Below are 17,256 nucleotides of genomic sequence, written 5' to 3' on the forward strand. Positions count from 1 at the left end.
TTCACTAGAGAAAGGAGAGTTGTGCTGACTATTTGTAAGCCTAGGTATGAGTCCTTTCTAGTTTCTGACTGGTGAAATATGAAATAAAGCCTTCCCTGATTCAATGTAATACTGAATGCTAGATGTGAGCTATAATCTGATGTTTATCTATGTATCTCTCCCTCATTACCACCCCCTCCTCAATATGTTCTTTGAGGGCAGGGACATGTTTTTTTTCCTTTGCATCTCCAGAGCCTACACCACAGTGCTTGTTGAAATGAATTGAATACTAGAATTTCAGGGCCAGTCTCAGAAAAATGTTCGGGTACTGCCCTCATTCCTATCCAAGTAGATGAGAGATGTAGTAATTGGGACAGTTCCAAAGCAGGTTTGCTATTTGCAGAATGTATTTCTAACATTCTTTGACAGTTTTCATTGTCATACTGTCAACTGATGGAAAATTTAAATCTTTAAGTCTTGGAGTTGGTGGAAGTTACAGGGAGACAAATTTGAATTAAATGTAAAGCTAAACCTCCAAACAACTAGAATTAATCCACAGCAGAATGAATTGCCTTGCCATGTAGTAGTATCCCTCTCACAAAAACAAGAAAAACTTGGAAGGCCATTTTTGATGTTGTATGGGAGTATGGGGAGAGGGAGGGACTCATTTTTAGGTATGAATTTTACTAAATGGATTCTAATTTCCCTCTCACCTTAGAGACTGGTTTTAAGCAGATTCCTTGTTTAGCAGAGAAAGACAGTGGTTTACAGATTCAGAAACAGCCTCTTGGCAAGTCCTAGAGTAAGGATACTGTACCTCAGATAAAGGTTTTATCCTTTTTTTGGGGGGGAGGGGTTAGGCAATGAAGTTAAATGACTTGCCCCAGGGTCATACAGCTAATAAGTGTTAAGTGTCTGAGGCTGGATTTGAACTCAGGTCCTCCTGATTCTAGGGCCAGTACTTTATCCACTGTGCCACCTAGCTGCTCCTTTATCCTTTTATTTTAATGCTGCACCAAGAATTATATATATATATATATATATATCTGTGTGTGTGTGTGTATGTATATATATACATATATATACATATATATATATCTGACCTTATTAATGCATTTTTTATAAAATGGGAAAGTATATGTTTACAGAGCATTTTTATGAAAGGAACTGAAATTGATCCATTGTGAGTACCTATGAGGATGATACAATTTTAATTTTTTGCCTGTTAATGACGTTTCAAGAGTGGGAAGTTTTTTCTTGGTTCCTTATTGGCCCTGAAATGGCAATTTGAGTGAATAAAGAAAAAAACAAACAGAAAAAAATATTTCAACCTTTAAGCAAGCTTGGAGATTAGGAACTAGCATTTCAGTGATATAGTCAAGTGAATTTTGCCTTAGAAAATACACACTGCCAATCAATGGAGCCAGTTTTGAATAGGTATAATCTTTGCTCTCCTGGGGAATTTAGCCAGGTGCTCCCAAGAATGGCAATTAGCTGATTCTGAGCTTTTAAAATTTAACAGCTGAAAGCCAGTCAACCAGCGTGCCTAGACAATTTTGTGTGAATGTTGTCATCAACCAATCTTATTTGAAAGAAGTTGATTTATCTCTTCCCTGCACCATTGAGTATTTTTTGTTGTTTTTTTTTTTCCTATTAACATCCTGGCCCAATGAAACTCAGTAGTGTGAGTGAGGAGAGACTCTGCCTTCCACTGGGAAAGAAATGCTATTTGGGTAAACTTAATGCTGACTGATTCTGGGCTGAATTAATGATTTTTCTTCTGAAAAGTTCATGAGGTGAAGTTACTTCCAGAAACTGAGTTCTAGGTGGAGAACATCGCTTGCTGTTTGTGGCTTAATCTATTTCACACACACACACACACACACACACACACACACACACACACACACACATCCCACCCTGTGATATTATTCAAAATATTAAAGAAGGAAGGATCTTTGGCTATTACCCAATGGAGGTATAACTTAATATTGTAAACCTTTTTTAACAGGTGAAAAAAGAACACAAGCAGATGTCAGCAAGAGAAGTCACCATCAGTGTTACCCAAAGCATCCAACAAATGGACAGATATAGAAGAATTCTGAAGAATTGAGTGAATTAGCCGTGTTTTCAAATCAAAGGGAGGATGGACACTAATGTCATTTGGCAGTACTTTGCTGATCTCTCAAGGGAACTTAAAGAAACATGGATGTTCCTAATTGAACAGGCTAAATTGCTGAGTGCCTTGGGTTACTTTGCATCTCTTACCTGGCATCAAACAACTGCCATCAATGTTTGGACATTCGCTGAGCTGTGTGTACCTAATGTGTTGGCAGAGTACTCCTACATGACAATAAACTGCTAATGGGACATTTGATTTTTTCCCCCTCTCTCCAGGCTCTCAAGTGTTCTTCCCCAAGTCTGAGATCCTAGAACTGCAGTGTTCTGTTGCAGCCACAGGCCACTTTTTGAAAAGGAAAATGGCAGGGGAAGGGTGTTACAGTGGGGGAGTTATTACCCAAGAGCAGGCATTGAATAATTGTGGGCCATCACACCAGTGGTATTTTTATACCTGTGTTCTAATACTTTTAGCATTTCAGTTGGCCCCAAAGGGAGAAGCCAAGGAGTAGGAAATTATTTTGTTTTTACTCCCTTGCTTCAGATCCATTCTAGTGCTACAACAATGTCCCCTCCAACAGGGAAGCAGCCAGCCTTTGGGAGGGGGAGGGAAGACATTTCCAGTGTCATGACTCCAACACCAAACAAGGCTTAGACAATTATTGACTTTCCATCGTTCTCCTACAGGAGGTGCCATGTCAGCCCCAAGGAGTAATTGCGGAGTACGAGGCCCACCTAGCCAATTCCGGGGAGCCGTTTTGGATCACTCAGTACAGCAGAACTCATCTTTCCTCTTCATTAAGTCTGTATTCTTCCATAGGATCAGAAGAGTAGAAAGAACACTGGGTTTGGAGCCAGAGGATCTGCTTCAGATTCTGCCTCTAACACATCTTACCTGTGTGACCTTGGGCAAGTGATTTCCCTCTCTGAGCCTTAGATTTTTCATCTATAAATGAGAGAGTTGGACGAAATGGCACATATGGTCCCTCCCAGCTCCAAATCTGTGAACATGTCATCTAGAGCTGGAAAAGACCTTATTGGTCAATCATATCAACCCACTCACTTTATAGGTAAGGAAAGAGAAGCCTAGAGGTATGAGTGACTTGCTCATAATCACACAAGTTAAGAAGGGGAGGGCTTGGATTGGCGCTCAGGTCCCCTAACTCTCCACACCCAGAACTCTGTCTCCTGAGAACAAGGGTTCTCAGGACAATTATATGACATCACTAAAAATGACTAATCAAAGGTTATTCATCACTCACATGAAGTAAGAAACCAAGGAACATTTCAGTGGCACAAGCTGATTCCCTTCTACCCTTCCCCTACTGCCTTCCAGGTAAATAACATAAAGCAGATTCCAGGGATTACGTCATCTTGGGACCTGGGAGGTAATCATATTAAGAAACTATTAGAATAATGTGCATTTACTCTTCTTAGAAAGTTTATACAGTTAAAAACAAAACCTTTTGGTAGACAACTATTTTCTAGCAGGCCTCTAAAATGATGGAGAAATGTGTATATTTAGCTGAAAGCATTTTTTCCCCACCAATAACATTACATGCTTCTCTAAGCTGTATAACACACCTGGGATCTTCCTAAGGGAGAATAAGGGTTCTTTCATCAGCTGCTGTTTAAATAAACTCAATTTTTAGCTGAACTAGGCAATCTGGTGGTGTGTGTTTATGTAACCTAACCCAGAGAACAAACACATGCAGGTGAAAATGCTGTTAGCCAATTTGCCTGTCAATTCATTGCCCTAGTAGGCCTCCACTGAAGCCAGGTGCACACTGAAGCTACAAACTCCTTTTGTAGTTAGTGTTGAGAAGACTAATTCAGATTCTAGGTACATAGATCCCAAAACTTCATAAGGGACCTACCTTCAAGATCAATTAGTCCAGTCCCTGCCCCCCTCGCCTTACAAGTGAGGAAGCAGAGACCCAGAAAGGTGAAACAATTTGTTGAAGGTCACCCACTAAGTCATTTGAGCCAGAATTTGAACTTAGAGCCTCTGATTCCAGACCCAAGGTTCCTCCTACCACACCACACCACATTGACTCATGGCACAACATGAACTGGTCCTAGTACTTGTAACTAAATTTCCTATTTAATTAGATCTGTGCCTTAAATTCTAGACTCAGATCTTGTCTTCATCAACTACACAAACCTTTAGATAACCTCAATTTAATGAATATTGTTAAGTGCCTACTATGTTCAGGCTCCTGTGATAGGCAGTGTGAAATGCCAAACTTAGATTGGGTGATGGTCTCTTCCCCCCCCCCCCAAAGCTCATGGTCTGGTATAGGAGACATTATATACGTACACATATACACACATACGAACACACATGTGTATATGTACATGTACATGTACATGTACATATACACACACAGATAAAATTCAAGATAAATGCACAGAAGAGGTTAAAAGGTGCTACATGAAGTCCTGATGGGGTAAGCTAAAGGTCATTAGTATTTGAGAGTAGAAAGCCTTCAGGAAAAGCTTCCTGAAGGGTGTTGTACTTGTGTTTGGTTCCCCAAAATCCTTCTTCATCTTCCTCTTTTACTCTCCTTTTTCACTTTAGTCTGTCATAAAGACGTGGCTCTTTTCCACCCATATAATTGTGCCTTGCCAGTTTCTTCCAGGGGCTTGCCTTTCCAATCAGTCCCTCTCACTCTCTCCTTATGTAGCAGTTCCTTCCCTGCTGCCTACAAACATGTCCAGTCCTACATTTGTACTTTCAAAAATTTTGAAGCTCAGTTACACATCTTGACTCTGCATCCCTTTCACAGCCAAATTCCTAGAAAAAGTCATTTATTCTCTTGCCTTCACTTTTCACTTCTTCTCCTCCCAAACACTTTTCAGCCCCTTGCCATCTGGTTTCTAACCCCAACACTTGACAAAAACTGTTCTCTCTAAGCTCGCTAATGATATTTTAGCTATTAAATCTGACCACCTTTTGTAATAAACTTTATTTACTTCTCTTCAGATTTTGACACTGGGAAACATCACTACCTCTACGAGACTCTTTCCACCAACTGTGAGACTGTTTTCCTGATTCTCCTACCAACCTGAATGTTTTTCAGTCTCTTTTACTTTTTTTAATCATTGAAGTCAGCATCTATTGTTCATTTTATTTTTGTATCCCAACCACAATGCCTTACACATATATTAGGTGTATAATAACCATAGGATTGGATTGAGTTATCATATATCACCTGCCCCATAACTGTAAATCCCCCCAATGCTGTCTAGACCCTATTCTCTCTCTAAAACCTCTTTCTTGGTGATGTCATTAGCAACCATGCATTCAATGATCATCTCTTCACAAATGACTCTAAAATCTACATATATAGACTTCTTCCCTCCTGAACTCTAGTCTGACATTATCAACTTCCTGCTAGACAGCTCCACCTGGAAATCCCATGGGTTTCTTGAACTCAACACATCCAAAATGGAATTCATCTTTTTACCCCAGCACTAGACACAGTCTGGCAGATCCTTTGCCTATTATCCATCTCTGGGTTGCAGATCCAGGATGGAAAGGAGTGGTTGTGGTCACAAAAGAACAGGAGTCCTACTTGGGTGTGGATTGTAGTTCCAAGGCAGAGAGGAACAGTTGTGTTTGTGAGGGCTCAGGGGCCTTACCTGGGAAAGCACTAAAGTGAAGACTGGGAGGACAGTGACCAGACCTCTTCCGAGATCACACAACTTTGGAAACACTGAAAACTTATAGGTCTACAGATATAGCTATGAAAGCTGCAGAAGGATATATAAGAGATAAGTATAGGTCAGTCATCCCCTGTCAGAGATAGATGAAAGGAGCCCCACTCTTAACATAAAATCCAAAGTCAATAAATAGACTGGAAAAATGAACAAACAACAACAAAAAAGAACCTGATCATAAAAATCTACTATGGTGACAGGAATATTAAACATACAAACTCAGAAGAAGATCGTGACCTGAAAATATCTACCTGCAAAGTTTCAAAGAAAAATGCATATTGGACACAAGCACAACAAGAAATCCTAGAAGGGCTAAAGAAAGAGATTTTAAAAAAAAGAGTGGGAAATGATTTTTTTTTAATCAAATAAGAGCTATAGAGAAAAAGTTGGGAAAAAATAAATGAGAACAATGAAAGAAAATTATGAAAAGAGTATTAATAGTTTGGTAAAAGAGGCACAAAAATACTAAAGAAAATAACTCCTTAAAAATCAGAACTGGTCAAATCATAAAAGAGGAACAAAAATTACTGAAGAAAACTCCTTCGAATTGGCCAATTGGTAAAAAAGGTACAAAACCTCACTGCAGAAAATAACTTTTTAAAAATTAGAATTGGTCAAGTGGAAGCTAATGACTCCATGAAACATCAAGAAACAATCAAAAAAAGTCAAAAGACTGGAAAAAATAGAAGAAAACATGAAATATCTCAAAGGAAAAACAACTGACCTGGAAAATGGATTGAGGAGAAATGATTTAAGAATTATTGGACTACCTGAAAGCCATGATAACAAAAAAGAGCCTAGTGTTCATATTTCAAAAAATTATAAAGGAAAATTGCCCAGGTATCTTAGAACCAGAGAGCAAAGTAGAAATTGAAAGAATCCACCAATTTTCTCCTGAAAAAGATCCCAAAATGAAAACTCCCAGGAATATTATGGCCAAATTTGAGAGCTCTGATGTAAAGGAAAATTGCTGAAATTAGCCATAAAGAAATCATTTAAATATAGTGGAGTCATACTCAGGATAACACAAGAGTTAGTAATTACTACTAGAAAGGAGGGGAGGGCTTAGAATATGATATTTTGGAAGGCAAAGGCGCTATGGTTACAACCAAGAGTAACCTATCCAGCAAAAATGAGTAAAGTCCTACATGGAGTCAGGGGGAATGAATGGGCATTCAATTAAATAGAGGCCTTCTAAGCATTCCTGTTGAAAAGAGAAAATTGACATTCAAACACAAGACTCAAGAGAAATATAAAAAGGTAAACAAGAATGAGAAATCATAAGGAACTTAATAAGGTTAAACTGTTTATATTCCCAAATGAGAAGATGATACATGTTAACCACTAAGAACGTTATCATCATTGGGGCAGTTAGAAGGAATCTACTTAGAGGACATAGGTGTGAGTTGGGATAATCTCAAAAGAAAATGGAAGGGTGAAAAAGAGGGATATACTGGGAGAAGGGGCGAGGAAAAGGAAGAATGGGAAAATTTATTTCATATAAAAGAGACATGCAAAGAATAGATTTTACAATGGAGGGAGAAATGGGGGAAGTGAGTAATGCTTGAATTTCATTATCATCTGAACTGGTTTAAAGAGAGAAGAATGTATGTATATACGTATGTATGTGGATATACACATACAAACATATATATATACACACACACACACAAATGGGCATAGATATTCATCTTAGCCAAAAGAATGTAGAAGGGCAAGGGGATAAGAGAAGGGAGGAGGACAGTAATAAGAAGGAGGACAGATTAAAGAAGACAATGGTCAGAAGCACAGACTTTGGAGAAGACAGTGTGAAAAAGAGAAGGATAAATAGAAGAGAATAGGGTGAAGGGAGATAAATTAGCAATCATAACTGTGAATGTGAATGCGAATGTGATGAATTCACTCATAGAATTGGAAGCAGATAGCAGAATAGATTAGAAACCAGAATCTAACAATATGTTGTTTACAAGAGACATGCTTGAAACAGAAAGACACACATAAGGGCCAGAGCAGAATCTATTATGCTTTAACTGAAGTAAAAAACAAAAACAAAAACAAGACAGGGTTAGCCATCATGATTTCAGACAAAGCAAAAGTAAAGAATAGACCAAATTTAAAATGATAATCAGGGAAACTACATTTTTCTAAAAGATATAATAGACAATGAAGTAATATCAATGCTAAATATATATATGAACAAAATGGCATAGCAACCAAACTCTTGAAGGAAAAGTTAAATGAGTTACAGGACAAAATCATAAAATGATATTATAAAGGCAGAAATAGACAATAAAATAATATTAAAAAGACAGTAAAATTATACTGTACTAGTGGGGAACCTCAATTTACCCCTCTTAGATCTAAATAAATCTAACCACAAAATAAACAAGAAAGAAATTAAGGAGATAAATAGAATCTTTGAAAAGTTAGATATGACAAACCTGTGGACACTATTGAATGGGAATGGAAAGAAGTATATCTATTCTCAGCTGTATTATCACACCTTTGCAAAAACTGACTATGTATTAGGGCATTAAAAACCTCACAAATAAATACAGAAAAGCAGAAATATTACATGCACACTTTCCAGACCATAATGCAATAAAAATTACATTCAATAAAGGGCCTTAGAAACTCAGCTTAAAAGTAATTGGAAATTAATCTAATCCTAAAGAATGAGTGGGTCAAAGAACAAATCATAGGAAAAAATCAATAATTTCATTAAGAGCAAGAAGCCAACAAGAAGACAACACACCAAAATTTGCAGAATGTAGCCAAAGCAGTACTTAAGGGAAAATTTATGTTTATTGCTAAATACTTAACGGGAAAATTACATTAGTAAAAGAGAGAAAGATCAGATCAATGAATTGTGCATGCAACTAAAAAAAAAACTAGAAAAAAATTAAATACCTCCAATTAAGCACGAAAATAAAAATCCTGAAAATTAAAGGAGAGATTTGATAAATTTAAAAGTTAAAAAGAGTATTGAACTAATAAATAAAACTAGGAGCTGGTTTTATTAAAAAAAATCAATAAAATAGACAAACCACTTGCTAACTTGGTTTAAAAAATAAAGAAGAAAATCAAATGGCCATTATCAAAAAAGCAAAAGGTGAATGCATAACCAATAAAGATGAAATTAAAGCAATTATTGAGAACTATTTTGCCCAATTATATGCAAATAAGACTGATAATCTAAACAAAATGGTTGAATATTTATAAAGATATAAATTGCTCAGATTAATGGAAGAGGAAATAGAATGGCTACATAATCCCATCTTAGAAAAACAAATTGAGCAAGTCATAAATCTCTAAAGAGAAAAAAGCAGAACCAGATGGATTTACAAGTGATTTTTTTTCTTTTTGGTGAGGCAATCAGGGTTAAGTGACTTGCCCAGGATCACACAGCTAGTAAGTGTCAAGTGTCTGAGGCCGGATTTACAAGTGAATTCTACCAAACATTCAAACAACAATTTCAACATTATGTAAACTGTTTGAAAAAAAAAGGTAAATAAAAAGTCCTACTAAATTCTTTCCTGACACAAACATAATTTTATGCCTGAAACAGGGAGAGCAAAACAGAAGGGAAAAAAACAAACTGTGAGCTAATTTTTCTAATGAAAATTGAAGCAAAATTTTTAAATAAAATATTATCAGGGCAGCTAGGTGGCACAGTGGATAGAGCGCTGGCCCTGGAGTCAAGAGGACTTGAGTTCAAATCCAGGCTCAGATATTTGACATTTACTGTGTGACCCTGGACAAGATACATGCGCATACATACATACACACACACACACACACACACACACACACATATATATATATATATATATATATATATATATTTGCAAGGTGATTACAGCAAGATATAGAAAAGATTATCACTATGATTAGGCTGGATTTATATCAGGAAGTCAGTGTTAATTCAATATTTGAAAAACTATAAGCATATTTGACCATAACAAAAACAATATTATTATATTATATGATTATGTCAATTATATGAGTATGTCAGTAGATGCAAAAAAGCTTTTGGCAAAATGCAACATCCCCTCCTGCTTTAAAAAAAAAAAAACAACACTAGAAGGCATAACAATAAATGGAGAATAAATGGAGCTTTTCTTAAAATGATAAGTAGTATCTATCTAAAACCAAGAGCAAGCATTATATGCAATGGGGATAAACTAGAGGAACAAAAGATCAAATCTATCAAGGGAATCAATGAAAAAAACATGAAGGAATGTGGCAGTGTAGTATCATATCTCAGACTACATTACAAAATACTAATCATTAAAACAACCTGGCACTGGATAAGAAATAGAGTGGTTGATCAATGGAATAGATTAGGCACACAATATACATAAAACAAATGAGTGCAGTAGCCTAGTGCTTGATAAACACAAGGATTCCACCTATTAGAGCAAGACCTCGTTATTTAACAAAACTGCTGGAAAAACTGGGAAGCAGTTGGCAGAAACTAGACACAGACCAACATCTTACACCACATACCAGTTAAACTCAATATGAGTGTATGATTTGGAGATAAGTAAATTAGAGACGCATGGAAGAAATGAGTGGCCAGATCTATAGATAGGGTGAAAGTTTGTAACCAAAATAGAGATAGGGAGGTAAAATGAAAAATTTTGATTACATGAAATCAAAAAGGTTTTGCACAAACAAAGCCAATGTAGCCAAAATTAGAAGGAAAGCTGAAAACTGGAGGGGGGGATTTACCACAGATTTTCTCTGATAAAGATCCCATCTCTAAGTATATAGTGAACTGAGCCAAATTTATAAAAATTAGAGCTATTTCCCAATTGATATATGGTCAAATTATATGAACAGGCTGTTTTCAGAGGAAGAAGTCAAAGCTACCAATAGTCACATAAAATGCTCTGAATCATTAATAATTAGAGAAATCCAAATTAAAATACACTCTGAGGTACTACCTCACACCCATTATAGTGGCAAAATGATAAATTCTGAAGTGGATGTGGGATAATAAGTACACTAAGGCACTGTTGGTGGAGCTGCAAACTAGTCTAACCATTCTGGAGAATGATTTGGAAATATGCCCAAAGGACTAAAAAACTGTACATACCTTTTGACCCAGTAATACCACTACTTGATATATACCCCAGGGAAATCAAGGAAAAAGGAAAAGGACTCATATGTACAAAAATATTTATAGCAGCTCTTTTTGTAATAGAAAAGAGTTGGAAACTGAGTAGATGCCCATCAATATGGAAATGGCTGAAAAGTCATGGTGATGGAATTGGCTGCTGTCCTTTGTTCTCAAAGGGGACAAAAATGACATCACTATATTGGAGCCAAATTATAGTCTGTTTGCTTGTGACTGATTAGACCAATATGGGCTTGGAATGCTCCACTACAGATCAGGCACAAATAGTCCATATGAACATTTAGGGTGGAGATGTCTTTAAATCTGCACATCTCACATTTCTTTTAAGCTATTGCAATTCTGCTTTGATCATAGAGCATATTGCCTTTTTTGATGGGAGAATGCCATGCTGGGAGGGGGAGGGTGATCCTTTGCCAGTTTCTCCCATGTCAGGTAATCAATTCCAAAATTCCTCAGAGAGACCTTAAGAGTGTCCTTGTATCACCTTTTATGTGAGTTCTCTGTTAAATAATCTTTTAGGCAAGCATACATTTGGCATTAGAACAATGTGGCCAGTTCCTCAACACTTTCTGAAGCCACATTGGTTCTCAGGTAGATGACCTATATTCCAGGTGAATAATCAGCCTATTAAGGAGGACTCTGGCAAGAATATTGGCAGTAATGACTGAGAGACACCCTCCCCCCTTTGATTGTCATAGGACAATCTATTTCCTTCACCTTTATAGATATGGACAATGAAGGCATCCTTGAACTCCTGTGGGATAAAGTGTTCTTGCCAAATAATCCAGAAAATGTCAGTCAGATTTTATATGAGCAATGGACTCCCTACCTTGTAAATCTCAGCTGGAATAGAATGAGCACCAGGTGCTTTGCCACAGGAGAGGAGCCTAATGGCATTCAAAACCTCTTCTTCAGTTGGAAATCTGGCTAGAGAGGGATTGGCTTCAACCTGAGGTAAACAGTCAGTGGTTTCAGCACTGATTGATGACCATCTGTTGAGAACACTATGGAAGTGTTCAGCCCATCTCTCCTGGATCATGTTCTTATCACTAATCAATGTGGTTCCATCAGTACTGAGTAGTTGAGATCCACCATACAACTTTGGCCCATAAATAACCTTCAGGGAATCATAAAAGCACTTTGGATTGTTACTATCAGTGTAAAACTGAATTTCATCTGTTTTCTTATTGATGGAATGCTATTATGCTGTAAGAAATGATGAAGGGGTTGGTTTCAGAAAAATCTAGGAAAACTTATATGAACTGATATAAAGGGAAGTGAACAATCTATACAGTAATAGCAATATTGTAAAGAAAATGAACTGTGAAAGACAGTAACTCTGATCAATACAAAGATTCACTGCAAGTCTAAAGGGACTCATGATATAAAATGCTATCCACCTTGAGATGGAGAACTGGTGGTCTCAGAGTACAGACTGAAGCACATTTCCCCCCTTTATTTCTCTTGTTCCTCCTCTCATCCCAAACATTGCTAAAGTAGAAATATGTTTTGTATGGCTTAATAGGTAACATATTTCCAGCCTTCTCAATGGGAGGTGTGCAGGAGGGAGAGAACTTGGAATGAAAAACAAAAGAAAATTTCAAAACAAAAATAAAAGTGTTATTCTGAGAAGGGGTCTGTAGACTTCTGTAGACTTCCAAAGGAATGTGTGACACAAAAAAGGTTAAGAAACCCTTTTGTCCTTCAAACTTTCTTATTTCTTTTGAGCTGGTTACTATCTTCCGGACACAGAGATTCACAAGCTCAGAATTATCCTTGACTCTTTCTTAATTTCCACCTTAGTTTTCGAGGCTTCCAAATTCTCTCTCCCTTTCTTTCCACTTCCAAGGCCACCAGACTATATCAAACCCCATGGTCTATAAGCAAAAGGCTATTAATTGGCCACTCAGCTTTTAATCTTCACTTTCTAATCCAATCTCTCTACACAATTGCCAAAACTATTTTCTTAAAGCACAGATCTGACTGGCCACTCCCTCAATGGTTCCTTCTAGCTTCTAGGATAAAACAAGAAGTCAGCCTAGCATTTAAGACTTGATGCCATTCCAGACAATCTCTAACCTCACTTTGAGTCGTGTTTCACATCTTTATTCCCTCCAAACTGGAATATTCACTGTTCCCTAAACTCAGCATCTGTCATCTCCCTTCTCTGTACTTTCTCACTCTGTCTCTTCTGGTGCACTCCCTCTTTGACTCATCCTTCCAGGCTCAGTTCATGTGACACTTCCTATGGGAAGCCTTTCCTGATTCCTTCTATTTGTTAGTGTTTCTTTCTCTCTCCTCCCTCCTTAAATTACCTTGTATTAATTTTATCTGTGGATGTGTTGTATCACCCAGCAGAATGTCGTGGGATCATGGGATTATTGGATCATAGATCTAGACCTGGAAGAGACCTCAGAAGCTATCTAGTCCTCTCTGCACATTTTACAGTTGAGGGAACTGAGGGTCAGAGAAGTTGTTACTTCTTCCTGATCACACAGGTAATAAGTAGCAGAGCTGGGATTTGAACTAATATCTTCAGAATCCAGGGGTAGTGTTCATTCCAAATATATATATATATACATATATATATTATATATATATATATATATAGTATTATTAGGTTATTCCTTTGAGGGAAGGAAGTGTTCTTAGACAGCTAGATATCATAATGGCTAGAGTGCTGAATTTGGAATCAGGATAATCTGGTTTCAAATTCACCCTCAGACTTTTACTAGCTCTGTGACCTTGGGTAAGTCACTTGACTTCTGTCTGACTCAGTTTCCTCATCTGTAAAATAGGAATAATAATAGCCTCTACCTCCCAGGGTTGTTGTGAGGATAAAAAAAATTGTAAGGCACTTTGCAAAGCTAAGCTACCTATTGTTATTTTTTATTTTTGTATCCTTGGCATCCGGAACGGTACCTTGTAGATAATTAATGAATTTATTTAGAATCAATTTGACAAGACGGGTAGGAATTCAACAACTTGGTTGGGAGGAAGAAGAACTAGCTTGAGGATAAGAATACTTCATACTCCATACAGTTCTCAGAAACTTCCAGATTCATTTTATGCCTCTTCAAAAAGAGCATTTAGGGCATCTCGTGTTCTAAAAATAATTTTTTTAAGTTGCCCGTGAATCATATGTCCCTACCAACATTACTTAGCATGAGTTCATAACTGCAGCCAGCCAGAGAGGCACTACAAATTTTCCTCCAAGTAAAAGGGCCAGTTTTTGAAATCTACTACCTTCTATGAGTCAGTTTCCCTGCCATCTACCCTATAACCAGGAATAGACTGAACACAGCAGGAATCTTAGCTTTACTACTTCACTTAGCATCATTTTAAATGTTATACATTCTCAGAATGCAGAGAATATTCCTATTTTAGGTACAATACTTTACAGTACTTTCCAAGGGAACAATTAAATGTCTCATATTAAATCTGGTCTCACAGTTCCCCTACCTCCCTCTCCCCTGGCAAAAAAAAAAATTGTGGGTATCTCCATGAATCTCAATGAATACCTTAAGTAAAACTGAAAATTTCTTCAGCATTAAAGTTCCTTCATCCTGGGTTAAAATTCTAGCTCTGCCACTTACTAGCTGTGGGCTTTTAGGAAATTCATTTAATCCCTTTGTGCCTCCATTTATCATCTGTAAAATAAGGGAAGTGCCTAGATTATCTTTAAGACCTCTTATATGTCCCAATCCTATGATCTGGGTTCAAATCTGCACACTGACACCAGTACTCAAAGTGGTCCAGGACCTGATAGGCATTCTTCCAGGCATATAGACATTAAGTCCTTAATAGTACCCTCAATAGTACCTTGGGATGAAACCCATCTGGGCCAAATGATTGGCCACTTAATTAAATTGAATTAATTAATTTGACACTTAATAAAATGCTTGATGATGGGTGGCTGGCTGGCTGGCTGGATGGACGGATAGATAGAGGGCATCCAGGTACTCTCTTGACTTAACCTTGGGTTTCAATTCTCTATTAACCATTTTTAAGTCAACTCAGCAAACATTTATTAAGCATCTACTATTTGCAAGGTATTGTGCTGGATGCTAGTACTACAAAGAAAAATGGAAACAGTCATATCCCATTTAACAGCTGAGAAAACTGAGGCTGAGAGTGGTACAGTGATTTGCTCAGGATCACATAGCTAATTAGTATCTAAGGCTGGTTTTGTTTTGTTTTGTTTTTTGGCTAGGCAGTGGGGTTAAGTGACTTGCCCAGGGTCACACAGCTAAGTAAGCGTTATGTGTCTGAGGCCAGATTTGAACTCAGGTCCTCCTGAATCCAGGGCTGGTGCTCTATCCACTGTTCTCTATCCACTATCCATTCTAAGGCTGGTTTTGATCTCAGGTCTTTTGGACTGCAGGCCTATATCAAATGTACCACAAAGCAGCCACTAAGTGGTTATAGTGAATACAACACTTCTCAGAAAGTGGAATCAGGAAGACCTAAATTCAAATGTTATTCAGATATTCACTAGTTGTGTGACCCTAGGTAAGTCAACCCTCCTTTTCCTCAAAATGGGGATGATAACATTACCTGCATCATAGTGAGGCTGTAAAGATCAAAGGAGTAATTTCCTTTATATGTAAAACCCTTTTAACAAATTCAATTTCATTTTATTTTCAGCCCCAAATTGTCTTTCTCATCCCACCTTTCCACATCCATTGAGATGTCAAGAAAAACACAACTCATTGCAAATATATATAGTCATACCAAACAAACTCCCACATCAGCCATGTCCCCCCTCCCAAAAAAAAGGCAAGAAAAAGAAAGATAAAAAAAGTTTCAATCTGCATTCTGAGTCTATTAATTTTCTATCTGAAGGTGGATAGCTTGCTTCATCATTCTCTCATTGAAATTGTAGTGGGTCTGCAAAGTACTTTGCAAACCCTAAAGTGTGATATAAAGGTTAGCTATTGTTAGTATTCCCTTTTTTTCTGTCACAAGTGATTATTACATGGCATGGAAGCAGATGCCAAGTGAGCCTCTTCTGAGAGGCCATGCTTTCTCTTTCAGGCCAGGGTTCTACTCAACCACATTTCTGCCAAGAGTTTTTTCTTCTTCAATGTTTAACCCTACTCTATGTACATAAATTGCTTGTGAAAAGAAGTCTGTAAAGTACAGGATGAAAAAGTGAAAATATGCCATTATCTACAGAAAAGAGAACAAGCTAGGTTTCTCTTACAAGCCCCTTCCAGCCTGAAGATTCTTTGGTCAACAAGGCAGTTTCCAGAAAAGACTGCCTGAATGTGGAGAGCCATTGGTCCCTGTCCAATTTAACTCAGTGACTTAAATATTGTGAAAAAGAGAGAGCCTTCTTTTCTAGTTGTTAACTTGTCAGACCCATTAAGGACTATAAATGGAAACTGTAGATAGGTATGCTTGTTAATTACCTCATCTGCCCAGCCAAGCTGGAAAAATCATTTGGTGCCATTCAAAGCCATAATTCAAAAGGGTCTATTATCAGGCAGCTATGAAGTTACCTGCCATTGTGATAAGTTCAGTAAACCTGACAATGAAACTCATTAGAATCCATTTGTGAGACAGACATAGCTCAGAGGTGGAGAACTTGTGTCTTGGAAAGCAAGAAGCTTGAATTGAACCTCCTGCTGGAAGCTGGAGCCAAAAATAACAGGTTTCAATTGTCCTAAGTGTCTTTTCTGTAGTGGGAAAGACAGGCTTAGGCAAATAGGCGTATTTCAGCAAAATGACCCTAATTTGCATATTGATATCCTGTGTCTACTATAGAAGACACTCTTATGAAGTCGTTCATCTTTCTTCTTTCCTCCACAAAACCATCCCTCCTCCCTTGTCCTGTCACAGTTCATTCATCCATTCCTTCATTTAACAATTATTTATTAAGCATCTATTTTGTGCAAGGCATTGTTCTAGGTATTGAGGGTGCAACCACACAAAATGAAACAGGCCTTGCTCTCAGAGGGGGAGAATAGATAAATTAAAAACCAAAAATCAAATCTCAAATAAATACAAGGTCTTTTCTGGAGAGAAGGATACTGGAAGTGGGTGGGAGGGGGGAATCAAGGCTGGCTTCTTGTAGGAGATCATAGTAGATGTGAACTTTAAAGGAATCTAGAGATTCTATGTGAGAAAGCATTCCAGGCTGGGGCAGAGGCAGAATAGGGATTGTGGGGAGGGGATAGATAGTCTGTGCAAAGGGTTGGCTGTCGCCACAAGACTCTTCTCCTTCAAAGATAAGTCTGAGATTATTTTGGATCATTGATCTTGCCACTTGGCCCCCTCTCTTTCCCTCC

The 17,256-nt window shown here is 37.5% G+C and overlaps 1 protein-coding gene across 1 annotated transcript in view; it reads left to right on the top strand.

Annotated features, from left to right (window-relative positions):
• BAALC (BAALC binder of MAP3K1 and KLF4) overlaps positions 1-3,754 on the top strand; it is a 111,030-nt gene extending 107,276 nt beyond the window's left edge. The window contains exon 2 of the mRNA XM_020968235.2: positions 1,991-3,754. Coding sequence (XP_020823894.1) covers positions 1,991-2,073 — 83 coding nt within the window. The 3' untranslated portion in view covers positions 2,074-3,754. The remainder of the gene's footprint in view (positions 1-1,990) is intronic.
• The last annotated feature ends 13,502 nt before the right edge of the window (positions 3,755-17,256 follow it).

This window comes from Phascolarctos cinereus, unplaced genomic scaffold (assembly GCF_003287225.1).
Source record: "Phascolarctos cinereus isolate Bilbo 61053 unplaced genomic scaffold, phaCin_HiC Scaffold_4;HRSCAF=312, whole genome shotgun sequence".
Taxonomy (NCBI): domain Eukaryota; kingdom Metazoa; phylum Chordata; class Mammalia; order Diprotodontia; family Phascolarctidae; genus Phascolarctos; species Phascolarctos cinereus.